The sequence below is a fragment of the Gymnoscopelus microlampas genome (genome assembly GCF_963454915.1).
Source record: "Gymnoscopelus microlampas genome assembly, chromosome: 14".
Classification (NCBI taxonomy): domain Eukaryota; kingdom Metazoa; phylum Chordata; class Actinopteri; order Myctophiformes; family Myctophidae; genus Gymnoscopelus; species Gymnoscopelus microlampas.
This window is the reverse complement of record NC_139951.1, coordinates 12,063,864-12,087,742: the sequence shown is the minus strand read 5'-3', so window position 1 is coordinate 12,087,742 and position 23,879 is coordinate 12,063,864. Positions and strand designations below refer to the sequence as shown.

At 39.6% G+C, this 23,879-nt stretch overlaps 1 protein-coding gene across 1 annotated transcript; it reads right to left on the bottom strand.

Annotated features, from left to right (window-relative positions):
- Positions 1-8,199: 8,199 nt before the first annotated feature.
- LOC311060730 (uncharacterized protein) lies at positions 8,200-23,806 on the bottom strand. The gene is made up of 16 exons (XM_084079034.1): positions 23,555-23,806; positions 20,905-22,186; positions 20,323-20,492; positions 17,087-17,292; positions 16,521-16,788; positions 15,992-16,081; positions 15,740-15,898; positions 15,504-15,650; positions 14,921-15,157; positions 14,360-14,509; positions 13,991-14,234; positions 12,681-12,968; positions 11,732-11,959; positions 11,512-11,643; positions 9,817-10,176; positions 8,200-9,113 (listed from the first exon to the last, which is right to left on the bottom strand). Exons 1-15 carry the CDS (start codon positions 23,606-23,608, stop codon positions 9,830-9,832), a joined length of 4,002 nt encoding a protein of 1,333 aa, XP_083935160.1. The 5' UTR covers positions 23,609-23,806; the 3' UTR covers positions 8,200-9,113; positions 9,817-9,829.
- Positions 23,807-23,879: the final 73 nt, after the last annotated feature.

Below are 23,879 nucleotides of genomic sequence, written 5' to 3'. Positions count from 1 at the left end.
ACACACACACACACACACACACACACACACACACACACACACACACACACACACACACACACACACACACAGTGAGTGATTTATAAGAACATAAATGGATACGATAACCTAACCTTTAGTCTTAATTTGTTAATATACTGTAAGTGTATACTGTGTGGTACATTGTAAAAGTCATGTAGAGGAACATACCACTGACTGATCTCTCTGGACACAATTCCACAGAATATGAGAACCAGCCCACAGTTTTGTTTGGAAATCTAAATTTACGTCCGTTGAATTCCATCGTTGTTTCTTGACAGAAGTTTGCTATCAGCAACAGAGAAGAAAAATATGTTTTTTTAATAATCGATTTAGTCTCTCCCTCCCTCCCTCTCTCTCTGTCCCGCAGAGTGCTGGGCTTCATTCAAAAAGATGTATTTATTGCTCCCTTTAAAGTGCTGTGAAGTTTCGAGCTACACACTCTTCATCAGACTAAAGTGACATAGAGAGACAGGCTCCTTATGCGCATGGACATGATCACATGTAATGCATGTTGACATCAGAGATCACTTCAACAGACAACCATGATCGTCAATTGCATCTATACAATTGTAAGATGAACCAACACAAAAGGTGAGAACGCCATAAAATGACCATGTTAACATCGTCACTCAAGATTATATATTTTTCATTTTAACATATAGAACTGTAAGTGCATAAATAATACACATGAATGTGAAAAATATCCCACTGCATATAGTTAGAACAATTAAAAACAAAGCTCAATAAGGCTAACACGCCACCAGGCCTTCTTTTTTTTTTAAAGATTTACTTTGACAGGACAGGTAGGCTGACAGGAAATAGGGAGAGAGAAGGGGAGTGGCATGCAGCAAAGGCCGTCGGGATCGGGAGTCGAACCCGCGACACGCTGTCAAGCTACATTGAGCCTATAGGTGCCTGGACCACTATGCTATTTTCAGCGAAAGCTTTTCTTTTTCATCTGTCAATTGTGTACACTCACCATGAACTAACCAACCAATCAGAGGGTGCTAGTAGTGGTGAATACTTACGATCAGAGCAGGTCGGTCCAGTCCAGTGAGGAGGACAGATACACACTGATGATAACAGCTCTCCTCCGTTGACACACACAGGAGGAGGGATGGTGGTACTGGGAGTACTGGCAGTGGAGGTAGTAGTGTGAGTACTGGGAGTGGTGGTGGTAGTGCGAGTACTGGGAGTGGTGGTAGTAGTGCGAGTACTGGGAGTGGTGGTAGTAGTGCGAGTACTGGGAGTGGTGGTAGTAGTGCGAGTACTGGCAGTGGAGGTAGTAGTGCCAGTACTGGGAGTGGTGGTAGTAGTGCGAGTACTGGGAGTGGTGGTAGTAGTGCGAGTACTGGGAGTGGTGGTAGTAGTGCGAGTACTGGGAGTGGTGGTAGTAGTGCGAGTACTGGGAGTGGTGGTAGTAGTGCGAGTACTGTCAGTAATGTCAGTAATGTCAGTAATGTCAGTAATGGGAATGTCTGTAGTGGGAGTACTGATAATGTCAGTAATGGAAGTACTTATAATAGGAGTAGTGTTAGTAATGGGAGTAATGGGAGTGGTGGTAGTAGTGTCAGTACTGGGAGTGGTGGTAGTACTGGGAGGAATGGGAGTACTGGGAGGGGTGGTAGTAGTGTCAGTACTGGGAGTGGTGGTAGTACTGGAAGGAATGAGAGTATTGGGAGGGGTGGTAGTAGTGTCAGTACTTGGAGAAGTGACAGTAGTACTGATGGGAGTAGCGTTAGTAATAGAAGTACTGATAATTGGAGTAATGTCAGTAGTGTTAGTAATGGGAATGTCTGTAGTGGGAGTAATGTCAGTAATGGGTGTAATGTCAGTAGTGTTAGTAATGGGAGTAATGTCAGTAGTGTTAGTAATGGGTGTAATGTCAGTAGTGTTAGTAATGGGAGTAATGTCAGTAGTGTTAGTAATGGGTGTAATGTCAGTAGTGTTAGTAATGGGAGTAATGTCAGTAGTGTTAGTAATGGGTGTAATGTCAGTAGTGTTAGTAATGGGAATGTCTGTAGTGGGAGTAATGTCAGTAATGGGTGTAATGTCAGTAGTGTTAGTAATGGGAGTAATGTCAGTAATGGGTGTAATGTCAGTAGTGTTAGTAATGGGAGTAATGTCAGTAATGGGTGTCATGTCAGTAGTGTTAGTAATGGGAGTAATGTCAGTAATGGGAATGTCTGTAGGGGGAGTAATGTCAGTAATGTCAGTAGTGTTAGTAATGGGAGTAATGTTAGTAATGGGAATGTCTGTAGTGGGAGTACTGATCATGTCAGTAATGGAAGTACTTATAATAGGAGTAATGTCAGTAGTGTCAGTAATGGGAGTACTGGGAAGGGTGGTAGTAGTGTCAGTACTGGGAGTGGTGGTAGTACTGGGAGGAATGGGAGTACTGGGAGGAGTGGTAGTAGTGTCAGTACTGGGAGTGGTGGTAGTACTGGGAGGAATGAGAGTACTGGGAGGAGTGGTAGTAGTGTCAGTACTGGGAGTGGTGGTAGTACTGGGAGGAATGGGAGTACTGGGAGGGGTGGTAGTAGTGCCAGTACTTGGAGAAGTGACAGTAGTACTGATGGGAGTAGCGTTAGTAATAGAAGTACTGATAATTGGAGTAATGTCAGTAATGTCAGTGATGTCAGTAGTGTCAGTAATGGGAGCGTCTGCAGTGGGAGTAATGTCAGTAGTGTTAGTAATGGGAATGTCTGTAGTGGGAGTAATGTCAGTAATATCAGTAGTGTTAGTAATGGGAGTAATGTTAGTAATGGGAATGTCTGTAGTGGGAGTACTGATAATGTCCGTAATGGAAGTACTTATAATAGGAGTAGTGTTAGTAATGGGAGTAATGGGAGTAATGTCAGTAGTGTCAGTAATGGGAGTACTGGGAAGGGTTGTAGTAGTGTCAGTACTGGGAGTGGTGGTAGTACTGGGAGGAATGAGAGTACTGGGAGTGGTGGTAGTAGTGTCAGTACTGGGAGTGGTGGTAGTACTGGGAGGAATGGGAGTACTGGGAGGGGTGGTAGTAGTGCCAGTACTTGGAGAAGTGACAGTAGTACTGATGGGAGTAGCGTTAGTAATAGAAGTACTGATAATTGGAATAATGTCAGTGATGTCAGTAATGGGAGTAATGTCAGTAGTGTCAGTAATGTGAGTAGTGTTAGTAATGGGAATGTCTGTAGTATGAGTAATGTCAGTAGTGTTAGTAATGTCAGTAGTGTTAGTAATGGGAATGTCTGTAGTGGGAGTACTGATTATGTCAGTAATGGAAGTACTTATAATAGGAGTAGTGTTAGTAATGGCAGTAATGGGAGTAATGTCAGTAGTGTCAGTAATGGGAGTACTGGGAGGGGTGGTAGTAGTGTCAGTACTGGGAGTGGTGGTAGTACTGGAAGGAATGGGAGTACTGGGAAGAGTGGTAGTAGTGCCAGTACTTGGAGAAGTGACAGTAGTACTGATGGGAGTAGCGTTAGTAATAGAAGTACTGATAATTGGAATAATGTCAGTAATGTCAGTGATGGGAGTAATGTCAGTAGTGTTAGTAATGTCCGTAGTGTTAGTAATGGGAGTAATGTCTGTAATGGGACTGGGAGTAATGTTAGTAATGGGAATGTCTGTAGTGGGAGTACTTATACTAGGAGTAGTGTTAGTAATGTGAGTAGTGTCAGTAATGGGAGTACTGATAATGGGAGTAAAGTCAGTACTGGGAATAGTGGTAATGGAAGGAGTGTCAGTACTGGGAATAGTGGTAATGGGAGGAGTATCAGTACTGGGAGTAGTTGCAATGGGAGTAATGATAATGGCAGTAGTGTCAGTAATGGGAGGAGTGTCAGTATTGGAAGGATTGCTATTGCTATTACTGGGAATAGTAGTAGGATCAGTAGTATCTATAGAAGTAGTAGTACTTGTAGTAGCAATAGTTTTTGCAGTACTGGTAATACCGGGATTGCTGGGTGGGGGAGGAGTATAGGTTGAATAGAAGGTCATGGAATCAGCAGTAGTAGTACTATTATACTTATTATTATTAGTAGTAGTAGTAGTAGTAGTAGCACTAAGCAAATAGTAGTATGTGGTGTGAGCAGTAGTGCTTTCAGTTACATTAGCTGTAGCACTATGTGCTGATCCTCGAGTCTGACTGGCTAGGGTGTGTGTGTGTGTGTGTGTGTGTGTGTGTGTGTGTGTGTGTGTGTGTGTGTGTGTGTGTGTGTGTGTGTGTGTGTGTGTGTGTGTGTGTGTGTGTGTGTGTGCGCGCGTGCGTGCACGTGATTGTGTGTGTGTGTGTGTGTGTGTGTGTGTGTGTGTGTGTGTGTGTGTGTGTGTGTGTATGAGAGAGAGAGAGAGAGAGAGAGAGAGAGAGAGAGAGAGAGAGAGAGAGAGAGAGAGAGAGAGAGAGAGAGAGAGAGAGAGAGAGAGAGAGAGAGAGAGAGAGAGAGAGAGAGAGAGAGAGAGAGAGAGAGAGAGTGTGTGTGATGAAAGAAGAAGAGAGAAAAGAGGGAGAGGGGGGGGTGTGATGGAGAGAGATAAAGATGGAGTGAAAGAGTGAAGGAGAGAGAGAGAAAAGGAAAGCAGAGATAGTGATAGAGATAGAGGGAGAGAAAAGGTGAAGGAGAGAAGGAAAAGAATGGAGAAAGAGATAAACAGAGGAGGACAGGGAGAGATACAAGGAAGTTAAGTTATTGACATAGAATGAACAAACATTTAATTTGACCATGTTTCCATAAGCATACAGTGCCTAAAGCGATTAAGATAATGGAGCTAAATGTGTTTAGACGCACATTCATATATTTAGATAGTTTAACCACTTGAACCCTACTGGGGCACAGAGATTTTTTTGTAGAGGGAAATGCTATCGTAGAGCCCTGGGGGACCCCAGTCAATAGGCAGTATATAGGGATTAAGTGGTTAATTTCTTATAGTTATGACCCAAATATTTATTGTATATGTAAACTCAATCACTGTTCACAGTGTCTCAATGTCTCAATGTAGAATAAGCACAACACAACACTGTGTCTAAACACATTTTAATAATAATAATAATGATAATAATAATAATAATAATTACAAAGATTGAAAAGATTAATCAATTGACAGCTAATTAATCAAATGAAATCATTTAACGAAATAATCGGTTCAGTGATGTATCTGTAACATAAATGTGTAACTGCATAAAGTGTATTTACACCTTCACAGAAATGTGAATTCTCATCTGTTTGTTCCACATTATGAAATGACCACATTATTAATATATATATAACATCATTTTATGGTATCGATCAATTAAGTAAATGAAAAGAACATGATCATGAAAATAACTGTCAGTTGCAGTGATAATGTTTTTATTCTTACCCACAGTGAAGACAATGGACATCCAGAGGATCCTCATGTTGACGTCTCAGTGTCGCTTGTCCTCCAGTCGTGCACAGAGTGGGAGACTGCTCTTGTCCCTCTGGTCATGTAGACAGGAACAACAGAGTGGTGGACTGCCCTGTGGACGTCCACAGAGAAATATATGTCCTGTTGAACACTGAGGAAGACCTATTAGGTTGAAAAACGTTCGTTGCTCTGCCTCGGTGAAAAATACATTTATTGAGTGCTGGCTGTCTTCGTCTTCTCAAGACCTGTTGACATACACAGAGGGAGTGCTTGTCAGTGTGGTTGGCAGTGTCAGGCAGATCATATATTTATAGGCTATCTCTCTGAAGCAGGAAGTATTAAAAATCCTTACTGTTAAACTTGTGTTTACTTAACTCTGTGGGTGTACATTTTAATGTCCATATCAACGACTAATAACACAAGGCCTTCTGCCAAACAGATTGCAGAATCACAAACAAGTGTCGTACTAAACTGGCCCTCATGGATTATTCTGTGGGAATAAAAGTGCCCTGCGCAGCATGCAGATCATAAACTGTATCTACATCCATAAAATAATCCACTGAGTTTCACTTATACACCTGCCATCAACAACATGAGTTCAGGTACTATAATATAGTATAAAACATCATGACACTTTTACAGATTCTCTATATTTAGATGTTATGGATACATTTTATATTTAATTCTTATTCTTTGCGAAATTGTAACCAAGATTTGTGGGAATTTCACCCACTCATTAATACCTGGTGTAAACCTGTGATGTGACAAAAAACGTTGAACTTTGATATTGAAAGACTTTTAAATTTACATAATAGAGGGAGATTCCACAGGCATGTTATACACTGTCATAATAGAATTCTTTTTTTATGAATAAAACAGAACTATAAGAAAATCCTATACTATTTATTATCACATGTAATAGCTTTTACTATCAATGTGTTGTGATGATATTTCTTTTTACAAATCTCTTTATAACATGTTTAAGCAGACAGAAAAGACATGTAGTCAAGACCAGTATAACAAAGGTCTGCAATCTTCTGACACAAACAACATAAGTGACAAGTAAAGAGTGAACGTGAACATGATGTGCACGACTTCTCTGATTGCTTGAATAATAATAATTTAAAAAATATATATATATATTTCTATTTTTTTTTTCTTCTAATAATGTCTGATTCATAAGAAGGATGTGATGGTATTTTTATATTACATTTAACATTTTATATTACATGCTGTTCTGACAGGATCAACCTTAAATACAGTACCTCTTCCCATAGTAATCAATGCTATAGTGTTTGTTCAGTAACAGTGTCTCCCCCTCTCTCCAGCTCTTTGGCAAAATATATTTTCAGGTTGGGAATGTCTCACTCTTGTCTTACAAAATAGAGTTGTTGGCTTAATGTTGTCGCCACCACACTGTACGTGATTAGCACCAATTGTCAAGTTCCTCCATTAGTTCTTAACAGTGTAACTGTAACAGTAACAGTGTCTCCCCCTCTCTCCAGCTCTTTGGCAAAATATATTTTCAGGTTGGGAATGTCTCACTCTTGTCTTACAAAATAGAGTTGTTGACTTAATGTTGTCGCCACCACACTGTACGTGATTAGCACCAATTGTCAAGTTCCTCCATTAGTTCTTATTCCCCTTTTGATTTGCTGGGGGGTCCATGCCTCTCCTTTTGATATCCTCCCTATGGTCATTCATTTTCATGGCCGATGGGGATGTGTTTTAGCCCTGCATCTAGTCAGACTGAATTAAATTCATGCATTACCTCGGAATGCTTTTGGCAGATTAATCAGATTTTAGGTGCTGCTGTGCTGAGTGCCTATCAATCCATGTCTGTCCATCTACATGTGACACGTTAATAGACATGAGTTTTCTTGTCTGCAACCATATATTCATTAGGCACTTTTTTAGGCATGTCATTATAGGTATACCGTTTAAAGAACTTTTTTGAAAGTATAAAATAGGGCTTTTAAGGGAAGTTAATTTGGCCACCCAGACATCATTACTACAATATAAAAGGTTTATTCATAAAAAAGCAAAATAGTCTTTATCAAGGATCTCAACACTTGGTGTCTAGTACTGAAATGTCTGCCTCCTCTATTCTCCAGCATGGCGGTGTTACAGTGAAATTGGTGACCTGCTGAAATACATGTTCATCTTGTGGACTTCACATAACAATGTCTGAACGTACATCACTGCTGTTTGTCCACAAGATGGTCACATGTTTCGGCAGGTCACCACTTTCACCGGAAACTTCCGTGCTGGAGGACAGAGCAGGAGAAGGCAGAAATGTGAGTATTAGGGTTAGGGTATTGAGATCTGGCATATGTCTTTTTGGCAAGTCAGTTTACCTCCAAGAATAAACCACATTACCCAAGTTCTTAAAGCTGCAATCCAGAAATTATTTAACAAATAAAATGTTATTTTGCATGGTAGCCTATGTTAAAACAATATAACTAGTACATCTGCAGTGGTTGGAGGTGGCCTCCCTTCTATTACATTACATTGAGTTTTATGTGTCAGGTAGGACACCTACTGGTTGACTGGAGGTACTGTCTGAAGGTCATAATCTCTCAGAGATTCTATCTTGAAAGAGTGGTAAAAATGTGGTCTCTCATGTGTGACATACAACGTTTAAGTTATGGATTGCAGTTTTAGCAAACTAAAAGCCTTCACTGCTGACCCAAGTTAAATAGAAAGGATGAGTCATTTCACATGCTGTAGTCCAGCCAAAATAACCATTTCTGTATGTCAAGACAAAATATTCAATGCTGTAAGTGTGTGATACGTTTTAAGGCATTATATATATTTGACTCATACAATTTAAAATTACTTTTTATTTTGTTATGCAGAATGAATTGCTTTCTAATGACAAATATCAAGATCACATTGTGTGTACTGTATGCCCAAAAAAAGATATACAAAACATATATCAACTGAACATATATCGCTCGATTTGTTATGCAATCAGAATGACTTGCTTCACTAAAAACTATCAACATCACAATGAAAAAGAAAACGCATAAAAACTCATAAAAGAAAACGCAAAAATAAAAAGAAACCTGAGGCTGATTTTGTAGTTTGTTTTCCAAGTCAGGTTAAAAAAGTTTTAGCAGATTAAAATCATGGAAAGTTAGTAAGCAACACAGATGCAGCTTACATCACAATGTACTATATGGTCAGCCTTATGTAGCTTGCCATGTTTTTACCCTGCTGTAGTTGACCCAGAAAACAAACAACAAAGTCAGCTTAGGGTTTCTTCCTCCTTTAATAATCACACAATATAACATAGGCTGTCTCCCTATCCGACCAACCACCGCCTCCTTCTGGTTGTTTATGCTGAGTTTGCAAAGAAATATATAAAACATATCCAGTTTGGGGGAAAACTTAACAAAACAACTGTATGCCCATGTATACTGCACCAAAGATGTTCCTTTTCTACTGAAGCCAAGTTTAATATAAGTATTGAATACTTTAAATATAAATACGAGACAACTGAAAAAAGGAAGACAGAATTCAATGGTAGTGGATGGAAAGAGGATTTCTTTGCACCGATGGTTGCGAAGAGGGGCGGGATCACGGGCGGGACTTGACAAAGGGTCATTTGCCATCAGATAACTGGTCCATTGTGTAAATGTGGTCAAACAGGCATCCTTGCAGGAGAGATGACACATGTCTTTGTGCCTCAAGAGTCTCTTGATTGATCAATGGTGGTCCTGATTAAAAAAACAGAAGAAAAAGGACAAAAGAGGCCTTTTAGATGTGGATGAAGTCCATTGTGTTTCAACATGGCTGATTTCAAGTATAGGATTTCATGCAGTACAACAGTGGCTCTCAAAGTGGGGATAGGGGACCCCCAGAGGCCCTTGAGGGGGTTCCTGCAAAAAGTGTTAACATTGCATCAAAATAATTTCCTTATTTCCTTATAAAACTGAGGGGTGATGAATTCTCCAAGAATGGAGTCACACTATTTATATGTGCTAAAGAGCGTGACCATATTTTCAAATCCCCAAAACGGAACCCTTAAATGAATGTGCACTTTCGTGAATTACCCTGTTTATTTTTGTTGTCTTTGTATAATAATACTGTATACTTATGTGAAGCACATATTGTAGAATTGACATTGTATGAATACAAATAAAATTGACTGAACGTCATTTAAATAAAAAATAAAATAAAATCTTAAGACACCTTTTTAGCATTGCTTTTACTTAGGTCTATGCATTACTCTAGCTTTTTATTTTAATGTACTTTTATGTATTTTAATTTTTATTCATGTACTCGTTTCTTTGTTTGTATTCTCCTTTCTTTTAACCTCTTCTGTGAAGCGCATTGAACTGCACTTGATGTATGAAATGTTCTATTTAGTGTATTAAAACACTTCCCAACACTAAATGCAATGTGAACTGTGGCACTCACTTATTTTCATCTGTCACTGTTGGTCCATGTCCTGAGCCAGATTCCTCATCATCTTCCCCATCTTCTTGGGGGTTTTGATTTTCTGCTGGTAAGTGAACTTCTCAAAGCCCTGGTGTGCTCTCCCAGGAATGTACCTGAAGAGATGGTCCTTCTTATACTCGGCCACAAACTTAGCGATGTCAGCTTGTCTACTTCTCTTGTAGACGTGTGACGATGCCAGGGATGTTGCGAGGCCGCTGCCGTTCCCTGCTCCTAGCGCGAAGAGAAGCTGATTCGCCTTGCTTCCAATTGCTCCTGCCATCATTCCACAGAGCTCCATCCTTTCATTGGTGTAGTGGTCGCTCAGACGTCCCAAGGACTCTACAAAATACAGAATTACAGTTCAGTATGTCACATCAGGGAACCTCGAGGGACCCTTGAGGTTGTATTAAAGGGGCCCCGGTAAAATGTATTCTACTTTTATTATTATTATTGATTAACAATTGAAATGCTTCTATATGCTTGACTATACCTAGCCCTTTCTCCACTATTTACTCTTAATTCCAGACAGTTAAGGAATTCTGTAATAGATGTTTTTTAACAATAATATCTCCTCAGAAGCTTCAGACCATAGCTGTGTCCGAAATCATTCCCTACTGCCTATAATAGTGCACTATATAGTGATTACACCATTTTGAAGTGGCGTCGGAATGTATAGTGGTCATTATTATACCCTACATAGTGGACTCATTTTATCCCTCAGTGCACCGTGAAATGTAGGGTACAGACGATGGTCACTAACTAAGCTCTACCAATCCCACAATGCATTGCGCAGGTTCAGCTTAAAGGAAAAATGACAACGATGGCGGTGCCTGTCACAGAAGAACGAGAGAGAGAGAACCTGTCGTACAATAATATATAGACTAATACATATACCGTATTTTCCGCACTATAAGGCGCACCGTCAGTGCGCCTTATAGTGCGGATACGCCTTATAATCCGATGCGCCTTATATATGTATCAATATTGGTTGAAGGAAAAATGACAACGATGGCGGTGCCTGTCACAGAAGAACGAGAGAGAGAACCTGTCGTACAATAATATATAGACTAATACATATACCGTATTTTCCGCACTATAAGGCGCACCGTCAGTGCGCCTCATAGTGCGGATGTGCCTTATAATGCAGTGCGCCCTATATATGAAAATAATACATTTATTGAAGGTGCGCCTTATACTCAGCTGCGCCTTATAGTGCGGAAAATATATAATGTATATATATATATATATATAATGATATAATAATATGTAATGATAATAACTATAAATCATGACTTTAAATCATTCTGCATAACAGAATGTTCTTTTAAAACATCCATGGGCTGTTTATTTATCGCTCCAACAGCTGATCAGAGATGTTTTTTAATTGTGCCACAGCAATGACGGAATTGACGGGGACCTGAGTAGTGTCCGATATGTTTTTTATTTATTTCATCGATGAGTTCACTTTATAGTCCTCTACATCTGACTCACTATATAGGCAGTAGCGTATGAGTGGCTGAATTCGGACACAACCAATGTCTTAGTAAGCAAGGGTTTGTGTCATAATGCAAAGCCTTGACATAATCAGGATGAGAACTATGTCAAATTTGTCACTCAACAAATTACATACCATAACTGTGAAATTATTTAGCAAATATAAGTTCAGTAACATACCTTTGAATTCGATATTCATGAATTCATTGACTAAATCCAAGCTGATGTTGCATCCAGGTTTTCCTTCAAGATTTGCCACACGGTTCCACTTCATGTCGTGTCTAATGTGCTCTGGATAGAATCCTTCGATCCCTATTCAAACAAGATGCATTTGATTAATGACATTGATATAACAGTGAAAGAATGTCCATAGCTACACATTACATTTTCTAAGTCCTACCGGTGAGCATTCGATGGCAGGTGGTAAAATCCTTGAGGTGTTTTCTAGCCCAGAACAGAACCATGTCCATTTTCCAGAAGTCTGTCATGGCTTCTCCATCACCCTCTTTGATGGCATCTCGTCTCGCCATGTTATAAAGCCCCTCCCACACAAGAGCCTTTGTGTAGTTGAGCACATGGTCGTCTGCATCGGACGCAATGAAGCACATCTCTGAACAGTACCATGTACCTGTAATGGGGAAAGAAACAGTATCAAGCATTTTGTAAAGCACATTATATTTCAAATGTACTTGGGAATATATCGTCGCTGTCGGGCAAAAACCTTGTATCTCCATATTTCAACTTCTTATGTTTTTTCAACACTTCATGCACTACTCCGTCGTACAAGAGTTTCAAGCAAAATTAGTGAAAATATTTTCAGTTTCTGAAACTTTTTGTTCCATTTCCTGAAAAGTAACGGTTTTGGACATACAAGGTTTCTGCCCAATAGCGACGACAGATGTGTTAGATTTAACTGGTTAGCAGTTTTGTAGTGAAGTCAATTAACCACAAGTCCAACTCAAGTCTCAAGAACTCAAGTCCAAGTCCCTCCATCACCAGTCCAAACTCTTGTTTACGGCAGAGTAGCTTATGCTGTATAGTGTGAAAATATATCATGCGACTCTTAATTCACGCTTTGTCCCCTCTGGTGATCATTATTATATCATTTACTTCAGGTAATTCTAGTTTCAGTCCATTTTTTGTGGACAATAGCTTAATTTTTACATGCATTTTTTTTTATTTTTAATTCATAAAAGTCAAAGTTCAAAGTCCCAGCCATAAAACCTCCAGGTCTGAAGTCATACATGGTCGAGTCAAAATCAAGTTACAAGTCACAGATGATTCTAGTCTAGGAGTCTAGGCGGTCAACACGTCGAGGACATTGGAAAGGACATCGAGTTATTTCTTACACTCCTCAGAGTCAGCATTTCCTTGTTCTGACAGACTCAGACAGTTCTTGTGGTACCACTCATGTCTTCTGCACTGGTCCATGAGTGCACACTGTACCATCTGTCCCCCTCGTTGCTCTTTACAGTGACAGTATATGTAGGTGCCATCTCCTTGACAAGATGGGCTGCAGAACGAATCCTGAGTGACGGTCGGATCGGTTGTTGGGTCTGTCGTCTCACAACCTTCATGGAACCACACACCTCCACAAAGGTTGCTGCAGCACTGCACCAATTTTACACCTGGTTTTTCTAAAATGAAGTAGACACATATTCAGGTTCAAGGTACTATATAAGGCATAAAAAGGCATTCAAAAGATTAGCTGCATGGCAGTAATTGACCGGATTAAGATTTTACCCTTGCACACATAAGGGATTATGGGAAACTGAGTGTTTGCTTTGGGCAAAAGTTGAAACGGCACCTATTTTCTATATCAAAGTATCACTACAGAACTGAGTAAATATGTTTACAGTCAAGTTACTGGCCGCCTTCACCAATTTTAAGTGGATTAATCACAAATTATCACAAAAAAGATGTTTGCCTATTTATGTTCATGCATCCCATGGACCTGCCTTGCAAATGTTTTTAAAACCAATTAAGTTTTCTCCCTCATGGCCTTCAGTGCAGCACTGGTGGTAAGACGTTCACATAATACGATACGATACGATATTGGGCTCACAACTTCGATACGATTTCGATACGCACTTTTTTTATTATGAAAATATATGGGGGAGAAAAAAAGCAAATGCAAACAAATAATTCTGTTTTTGCATTATTCAGACATGCAAACTTGTAGCTTTTCAGCTACAATAGCCATTTTGAATCCAAATAGGGCAATAGTGTGACACCTGACCCAAAAAAACAACACCCTTTTCACCTCGGGGCTGTTTGCATGCCTGATTACGGTATAATGATTGTAAAAAAATATATATATATATATATATTTATTTATTTTTCAAAACAATATTTCTTTTCTCCAAAACGATACATATCGTCACGAAAACGTATCGCGATATATCGCGGGACGATATATCGGCACACCCCTAGTGCTTTGGGTTGAGAGAGCTGCTTTATTGTTGTCAATTTATTTCCTTTCTGTGCTGTGACGTGGGCAAAATTCCAGACTGGAACTAAAGCAAAGTAATTGTAAGTCACTAAGCTGTTAGAAGAAATGGCTTTCACTTATGAAGGGTTTGTTTAATATACTATAGGTCTGTAGCATCTAGATTAGACTTTTTTTTAAATAACTTAAAGCATGCTTTTATTGGTCTACCTTCTCCACAGAAACAGACTTTAGTCTTCTCTACTTCAGAGAGACTTGCAGTGGCAGCAGCAGCAATGATGTCTTCTTGAGGTGGTGGCATCCACACCAAGTCCACCAGTCTGTGTGCGAGTCCACTAAGCCACTCCATTTGGGCCTCAGGGTCTGCGGGGAAGTCTGAAGGCTGTTGCTGATCAACAGCGTCAAGGTTGCACTCGGTAGCAGCGTATAAAGTGATGTAAGCAGAAGTCGCAAACTTTGTAGGGAACAAAAAAAAACATTTGTTTTTGGTTTAGGTGATGTGTATTGCAGAACATGCATGGAAACATTATAAGTATGAGGAAAGTTAAAGAAATGTAATGCACATTTTCTGAATATTACCGTGATGAAATCCAAATCCCAGACACGTTGGATTGTTTCCTTGCACTTCCCTTCAATACACGTGCCTCTGACTGCAAACACTGATTTGAGCTGGGACAGAGATCCTCGAGCCTCCAGGCTCTTCTCACTGGACAGCATTTGCATAATGTCCTGTGGTTCAAGAGATGACGATAAATATAATTGCCAAAACTAGAAAACTTTTCTTTTGTGTACCCATTTATTTTTACACTCTTTTTGATCCTCCCTTCTGTCGCCACTGCTGTTTTAACCTACTGGTGAGGAGCCCCCACCGGGAGGACGTAGCACCTCTGAGAGGCACCTCCCCAACCCATAGCAGCCACTGGCAGAGTGACAAACATTACCCTACCACCCCCGGCTTCCCACCCATGATCATGTATGTACATTTTATTTTGTATTTGTATATACATTCGGCCAAGCGGGATGCACCGTGGACCGTGGTGGCCTACACGACCTGAGGGCCCTCAATATTAGATAAGTTATGTGATAGTTAATTCATTCTTCATTCATACATGTATACAACTCAAACACTTAGTTTGTCACCTGGTAACAAAGGGAGTCCTTGTGACATTCTGGTGGCGCGTCCACAAGCCCTTCAAATGTCTGTTTGGCTGTTGATTCACTGGACTCCTCCGTCGTGTCAATGTTTAGGCCGTCTGAACAGCACAATATTTCGTGAGGTTTCTCCGACCATGTTGGAACATATTCAATAAGGCCGTCCATTATCTCAGCATCTCCTATTGTTGTGCTCGAGTCCACAGGGACTGCACCAAGATTTACCTGAAGGAAAAAAACGTCCCATTACAGAAATGTAAAGGCAAAGTTCTTTTTCGGGGAATTTCACTATCTTTAGCCTCACTAGTCTAAAGAGGGCCCAGTCTGTCAGCTGGTGGCATCAGTCCATCCCTATGTTCCCCGGGTTCTATGTTCCTTGCTTATGTTAGGGTTAGTGAGTGTAAGTGGGTTGTAAGCGGGGAGCATAGAACCCAGCTAACATAGATATGCTCCCAGTCCAACAATTTGGTCCCACAAAACATACGGCATCTAAAGAAATATAGGCTGGATTTCCATGGGATTTGCAGTGTTAGTAATGTGAGTGATTGTACATTTGTACGTGCCGACTTACAACATTGCTCTTCTCCTTCATCTGCTTGGAGTATACGTGGGGAATGTGCCATACAACCTTGGTTCTCAGTCCTTCCAGGGCTGTGAGGTTGTCAACAATTATGCGCATCACAATTGTCTTCATGCGCTGCCGCAGTGCCTCATATGTCTAACATAAAAAAAGAAAGAAAATATCATATTTAAATTGTTGACAGCAGGCTGGTGGTCATGTGTATGTTTTCTATAAAGGCTGTGTACCTGTTTGGATGGGAGGATGCTGCTTGGTGACACCTCAACTGCCTTTTTCGGAGGCCCTTGTAGAACGCTGAAAGGTATGCGGTTTCTATGGGCAAAGCGAAATGCCCAAGTTGTGGGCTTGTTTCCTCCTAGACGTTCATGCTTGGCATTGGATGTTATCTGTTATGGAAAGACATGAAGGTTTATTGCTAGGGAAGAATTCATTCAACAAAATGGTAATAAACCAATATGACTTAAAAGTTAAAGCAATACCTTGACTCGGTCCCAATTGATAGAGTAGGCTGGAACTCGATTGGCTAGAGTTTTGGATGCAATTCTCCTCTTTCCTAGCTTTAGTTCTTTCTAAACATAATGGAGATGAAGGTACAGGTGTTTAATGAAAACAATTATTCTGTCTATCTCTATATCTGTATCTATATCTATATATATATATATAAAATATCGTTGCTGTCGGGCAGAAAACTAGCTACCTCCAATTTTCAACTTTTATAAATCAGTGCTATTGAACACCCTTTTTGTGTGTGGGTTTTACAAATATTGAGCCAATGAAAAGTATTAAAAAGGGCTTCTGACTAATCCTCCTAACGCCATTGGATCCTCAAAACTGTCAGTCAAACCACCTAACTCCAATTTTGGAGATAGACGTTTTTTCCATCATTGATTAGAATGACGAAGTCAGACGGAAAATCTCCACATTAATGGTTAAAAACCTTCTAACTCCATTTGAGCTGTGCCCGACAGCAGAGATATACAATATATATTGCCCCCCCTATATACTCACCTCAATCTGTCCTTTCCACAGCTTAACGTCTTTATCGTGGTCATCTTGGAGTCTGACGATGTGTTTCCTTGCCTGGACTCTGGACTGGGTGATGCCAAGGCTATTCATGATCTTGAACATCTTTTGAGGACAACCTTCCCTCCACATCTCAACACCAATAAGAGTCTGGACAAATGCTTGTTTTCGGTTGCTGGTGAATAGAGCGATAGACGTGGCCATTGCGATCCTCTTATCCACCAGCTGTTGAGCTTCCTCTTCAGACATGGCCCTACACGCCAACATTAAAGTACATAGTTAGCTTCATGCTCCTTTTAGAAATAACTAACTGGGGATTATTAGAAAGACATCAATCTCAAAAGTTAGCGCTGTGTTCTATGTTCTTTTACACAGTACTGACGTGATTATTAGAACAGGGTTTTTTTTTTTTACAGTGGAAGTGAAATACTATTGGACTCTTGCTTTTAAACATAATACAATTAAAATGTGTAGCAAAATTGTGAAATAAATCCCCATCTCAAATACACAAATCAAAAATATCATTGTGTGTCATTAAGAGGGTTACACACCTCCGTGGTTCTTCTTTAACATTATGATCCACATATTGTCCAGTGATTTTTTGTGCCTGTGGGAACATCCCTTGTAGGCACTTATGAGTAAGAGGTGCCTTTTCCTCAACCCATGCATTTGTCTTCTTCCAAGAAAATGAGGACAGGTTTTCGGGTGTGGGGTGCTTCCTGAAAGGTCCCTCCTGATCTCTGGCCAACTTAATACGCTGTAAACAACATTAAAAAACAATCATCAATACATTCATACAGCTTTCTTTTAAGATAGTGACATCATTTCAATGTTAAGATGAATATTTTGGGGTGCCAGTATCAACAGGGTTTAGGGGACAGTATTTTACTCCATTTCCAGGCCTGTCATATGGTGCAAAATAAGGCTCTTACACCAGTGCTATCAATGCCCCAAGACAGACTTGAGCGAACAACAGATCTACAAGCGAACACCGTATCATGGTTATCATGTTGTTGTAGATCTATTATTTTCGTCACATGACAAATACATTAGGATTAGACTCACGCAGCTCAGCAACACATTTTAACATGTACATAATTATTTCACATATGTTAAACAAAATCAATAGCCAAAAACAAATATATGTCCAGACATTTCCAAAACATTTGATTCATTCCAAACCTTTTCCAGGCCTGGAAAGGATTCCTTTCTAATTTCAAAATATTTCCAGGAATTTCATGACCGTGGAACAATGTATCTAAGAATTTATACCCCATGTCTAGGGATGAGAGGGCATATAAGATGTGATCTTTTATCACAGTAAAAATACAATTTCCCTGAGTTCATACATTCTTTTTAAAGGCTCCCTTCAAAATATTACATTTAGACTCTATGCCATAAATGACAGTTGGACTTTATTTTTATTTGAAGGACTGACTCACACAATGTTGCTATGTTTATTTAATACATGTATTTATCTATAATTTATGCAGGGGCACCTGCATAAATCAACATGGCCTCTATGCATTGCACCGCAAAGCGTTGTGTGCTTGGGGTGTGCCGATATATCGTCCCGCGATATATCGCGATACGTTTTCGTGACGATATGTTATGTATCGTTTTGGGGGGGGGAAATATTGTTTTGAAAAAAGGAAAAAAAAAACATTTTATTTATTTTTTGCAATAATAAAAGCAAAAACAGAAGTATTTGTTTGCATTTGCTCCCCCCCCCCCCCCATATATTTTCATATTAAAAAAGTGCCAATATCGTATTGTTTCGCGAAATTAGTGTATCGGCACACCCCTAGTGCTTGTAGATCAGCTATTTTTCAAATCATTTAGACATTTTTGTGGGTGGATGGATATCTATCTACACGATATCAAATAAAGTGTCCAGAACATTAGCTACAGTATGTCTAGTTTTAATTTTGGTTATAGTAATATTGTGACAAATTAAATGCTCCTTTAAGAGGTTTGGGTTGTGTAGTTACCTCACCATGATGCAACTCAAATAGTGGGCAAGACATAAAAAATAATTGCTCCATTGACTAGACTGATAATTCAAAATATGTAAAAAAAAATATGCCTCTTCATTGTACGGTGAAGAGGCTCAGGAGGAACCCTTTTAGCCCATAAACGAACAAAAACAAAGCTGATTCTGACAATTATGTAACATAGTCAACTTCCTGTTGATTTTACCATGTGAAGATCCGGATCGGGTTTTCTTCCTAACAAAATGGCAAAATCAACAGGAAGTTGCCTGTTTTTTGGTAATACAGGACTAGCCCTTTATTAACTTATTAGACTGTTCTAGCATAGCAAAATGAACAACCAACACCTGTAATTATTTGGCCATCATGTTTCTAATTTTTTTCTATTAAAAGGGCAAGACCACTTTGAGGTTTGGGTTGTGTATATACCTTGGCACTCCAAAGGTGGACAAGAAATCTTAAATAATTGCTCCAAACAGTGATTAGAAATTCAAATTATGCTCCTCATTGACTTACATTGTACGGTGAAACAGCTCTTAAAGTCACTCTTTTAGCACATAAACGAACACAAGCAAAGTTTATTCAGACAAGATAGAGCATCACCAAACCCAGTACTGTTTTTTTTATATATAAAAATGTTAACTTCCTGTTGATTTTTCGATTTTTATTAGGAAGAAAACCCAAACTGGATCCTTTGATCCGGATCTTCAAATAGTAAAAAAAGAAAAAAAGTGCTGGGTTTGGTGATGTTCTATATTGTCTGAATCAACTTTGTTTGCGTTCGTGTATGTGCTAAAAGAGTGACTTTGAGAGCTGTTTCACTGTACAATGTAAGTCAATGAGCATATTTTGAATTATTAATCAATGGAGCAATTCTTTTTAATTTCATGTCCACCTTTGGAGTTACATCATGGCAAGGTAACTACACAACCCAAACCTCTACCAAAGCGGTATTGCCCTTTGACAACTTCTCAAAGCATCTAGCCATTTCTAAAAAAGATATCGCCACATTATCCAAGGATTCAATGAAACATACCATAGTTTGTCAGTAGGCCTATTGCTCAGCTCAGGGTTAACTTACCTATTTGTAGGCCTGTCACAATTATCAACTAATCGCAATTATTTTGCATAATCATTATACGGTAATTGTTTCCATGTTGTAAAATGTTCATATATTTTCAAACATTTAAAAAAAAAAGTGGAAATAGCAGATCTACAAGCTCAGAACGCATAAAAGAGATGAACAAGGCCACACCTCTGCTTTCTACAGACCCAATTTTAGAATAAATGGGACCATAATTTAGCAAAACGCATATCATGATGATTGAAAGTAGACTTTAAACTAGCGACTGGAAGCATATAGTATTTATGACAATTTTTATTAAGGTAAGAAAATCTAGTCTAAAGTTCGTCAAAAACCCATCCGCTTACAATGAGAGAATATTCTTTCTGACACCTGCAGGCCACCTACAGGCCATTCATATGAACTGTCTCTCTTCCGTATGGGCCTCATTGTAAATATGTCAGGCTGGCCCCTTGGTTGTGAGCGTGTAGCTGGGCTGTTTCCACTTTTAACGTTTTAATAATAAAGTTATTAAATATGTCAGTCATTTCTTTGTATATTCAAGTCATTTGTCATATCTTTCTTGTGCAACTTCAAAGCCTAAAAGGCAAACATAAAAACATTTGTCTTCATAATTATGTTTAATGCCAAAAACACAATTCAAATCGTTAATCACAATTATTTGTATGAAAATGTATCGTCAACTAAAATGTCACGATCATGACAACCCTACCTCTTTGCGTATGATTTCTTGGCACACTTTGTTGAAAGCGGCTGCAGCAGCTGGAATGTCCTGCATTTTTCTTAATGCAGAAACATATTGTCCATGTTTTAGATAGGTAAGCGCTTGGTTCCTTTTCGACACCTTCTTGGGCGCTGGAGATGGAACATCTGGTGTGGACACTGGACAGACAACATGAATGGCGTTAAGGGGGTGAAAAAATCTTGTTTATATACTGGAAAATTGGATTCAAATCCTTTAAAAGTCATTTGTATGGCTGGTAAATTCCAAATGCATAATGCATTTATTTTGGGCTGCATTCTGTGGTTTATATACAGGCTAATGTGACTAATCTAGTAGACAATTAAAAAAGTTAACCTCTTAACTGTCTTAAGCCCTACATACTTGGTTGTACATCAAATAGATGGACACTCACAACACGTTGTGAGCTTGTTAATCTGCTATTTTTAAAAATAATAATATTAATAAGGACTCAAAATAATCATCATCATGTTAATAACAATAGTTTATATATATATATAGATATATATATAGAGAGAGAGAGAATTGTTCTTTATTATTGATAATAATAACCTGAGTTCGTTTTTGTAGAGCCATGATCCATCCTCATTATTTTGCGAGGCACTTGAGGCAGAGGGTTTTTTTTCATAGAAAAACCAGTCCAGGTGCGCTTTCTTTGACCGTTTCGCTTTGTTTTGGATTGTACCCACTTGACGCACGTATCTCTACATAGGAACTCCTCCGGTGAAAGATGGGGCAACAGTACTTGCGCAGTCTTCAAATCAATCAACTTTGATATTCTCGTCCTTCCCAGGGATTTGTGTGCGTCGTATTTGAGTTCTTTTTTGCAGAGACTGCATCTAATAATCTTAGAAGTGGAATCCTCCACACTCTGTTCGGACGTAGATGGCATGTCGTTGTACTTGGCAGAAATTCTCAAAGAACCTTTCACGTTCCAACCGGTCCAGGTGCGCTTATTTTTCTTTTTAACGCATGGCTCTGTTTTTGAATGTACCCACTTTTCGCACGGATCTCTACATATAAACTCCTCCGGTGAAAGATGGGGCAACAGTACTTGCGCAGTCTTCAAATCAACCAGCGTAGATATTCTTATTCTTTCTAGGGATTTGTGTGCGTCGTATTTGAGTTCTTTTTTGCAGAGACTGCATCTAATAATCTTAGAACCGGACCCCTCCGCACTCTGTTCGGACGGACATGGCATGTCGTTGTTGTTGGCAGAATCTTTCACGTTCCAATTGGTAGGTAGCAGAGTAGGCAGCCTGGGAACGACAACAGTAGCCTTGACAGTCCCTTTCACGTTCAGTTTAGAAGTAGATGTTGCCTTGACAGAACTTCCCTTGTTCTGCTTTGATATTTTCTTGAGAGAACCTGCCAATTTCAACATAGAAGCAGAATATGGACCCTTTGAACCCTCCGTGTTCTGCTTAGATGTAGGTGCAGGAGGCAGCGATGGAACCCCACCACCACCCACAGTACCCTTTGCCTTGCCTCGTTTAGATGGAGGTGGTGTACTGTCGACAGAAGAAGAGCCCCTACCGGCCCATGTGCCGTCCTTGACGCACTCTGCGCATAAAAAGTCAGACGGCTTAAGATGAGGGAACAGTATTTTCGCAGTCTCCCCGTCGACGAGCGCTGATACTCTCACTTTGCTCACGCACCCCTCTTTCTCGTTGTATTTGAGCCCCGCTTTGCAGTTGACGCAGCGTTCCAGGTCAGAACCGGAACCCAAGTCCATGTTCTGCTCAGAAGTAGATGCTGTGCTGTCGACACAATCCTCCTCCATGTTTTGTTCAGAAGTAGATGCTGTGCTGTCGACACAATCCTTCTCCATGTTCTGTTCAGATAAGAGAAGACCTTTATTAATCACACTGGGGAAATTCAGGCACCAAAGACAGTACAGCAGTTAAAAACAGATTACAGGGCAGGGGAGGGGGAGAAGTACCGTAGATACAGCATGATGGAGAGACATCAAAGTCAAGGCAACACCATCAGTAAAGTGGCGAAAAGAAAACATATATAAATATATATGGACCCTAAAATTGTGACTCTATTGAGTCCTGATGTTCCTTACAGAGGACAAGCTTTCCGTATATAATTATACATCATGTGTGGGGGACCGGGGGGTTACAACAGTGGTTCTCAACCTCTTCAGGCCGCCACACCCAAAAATAATCATATTTGAACTGGGAACCCCCCACCCTGACAAGCACTTGTAATTGTAAGAGTTAAGGCATTACATTTAGTTTGACTCGGTTCCACAGATAAATAGTGAAAATAGCAGATATACAAGCTCACAACGCCTCACTTGCTTGTAGATCGGCTATAACTTTTGAGTCTCTTATATTTGACAATTTTGCCAATGTTTAACCAGTTGTATAGTGTATAGTTTGTTGATTACTTTTGATGCAATAATGGTATTTTTTCATTTTTCAGATATTATTTTTTGCTGTTTAAAGACCTTAAATTGTCACTCCACTGAGGTTCCAAGGTTCCAAACGGGGCTAAGGTTTGTCATGGCCGTCTTGAACTTTTTTGTACTTGTGTTTGTACTTTCTCCCTTTTTGGTCCGTACTGCCGTACATCTACATAAAAGGTTCAGATTTCAAATATAAAGAGCTTACCCAATGGCCACGGATGTTACAATTATGTACGAACCCTAAAAAATACCCGTATCTTCCGTATTGTTCAATAAAAAGCATTTTAATCCGATTGGCAGCCATTTTCTCCGTATGCTTTCAACTGCGCGACCCTATCGGTTGGAAGGTGTATTGCACGCAGATACATTAGAACTATGACAAAATGGCCACCGATCGGATTAAATGCTTTTTATTGAACAACACGGAAGATACGGATACTTCTGAGGGCCCGGACATAATTGCAACATCCGTGGCCATGGGTTAAGCACTTTATACTTGAAATGTGAACGTTAAATGTAGATGTACGGACCAAAAGGGAGAAAATGAAAAAACAATCATCCAAGACGGCCATGACGGATGACCGTCTTGTGATCCAAGGCTATGCAACATACAAATATACAGTGGTGTAAAGTAATTAGTACATTTAATCAAGTACTATACTTAAGTACAATTTTAGGTCTTTTTTATTTTGTACGTTTACTCAAGTACATTTTGATTACCAGATTTTAATTGTTACAGTATTTCTACATTGCAGTATTTTTTATTAGTAAAACAAAATGTGGTACTTTTTCCCCCACTGTACAATCCTCCTCCATGTTCTGATCAGAAGTCGATGCCATGTCGGTGGCAGAACCCTCCGTGTTCTCTTCAGCAGGTGGAATGTTGTCACAATTTATCCTCCTCCATGTGTATTAGTAGGTGGTGTTAATATTGTTAAGATCAGCTGCACATGTATGTTTGCAGCTTAATTAGGAGAAAACACCGATGTTTTTTCAACAAGACGTTCAAACCGCCAAGCTAAACTCATAGGCGCCAACTTTCAGCCAGGGTGCACTGTTGTTAGACGACGCGTCGCTCCCATATGACGTAACGCAAACATAAAGAAAAAAT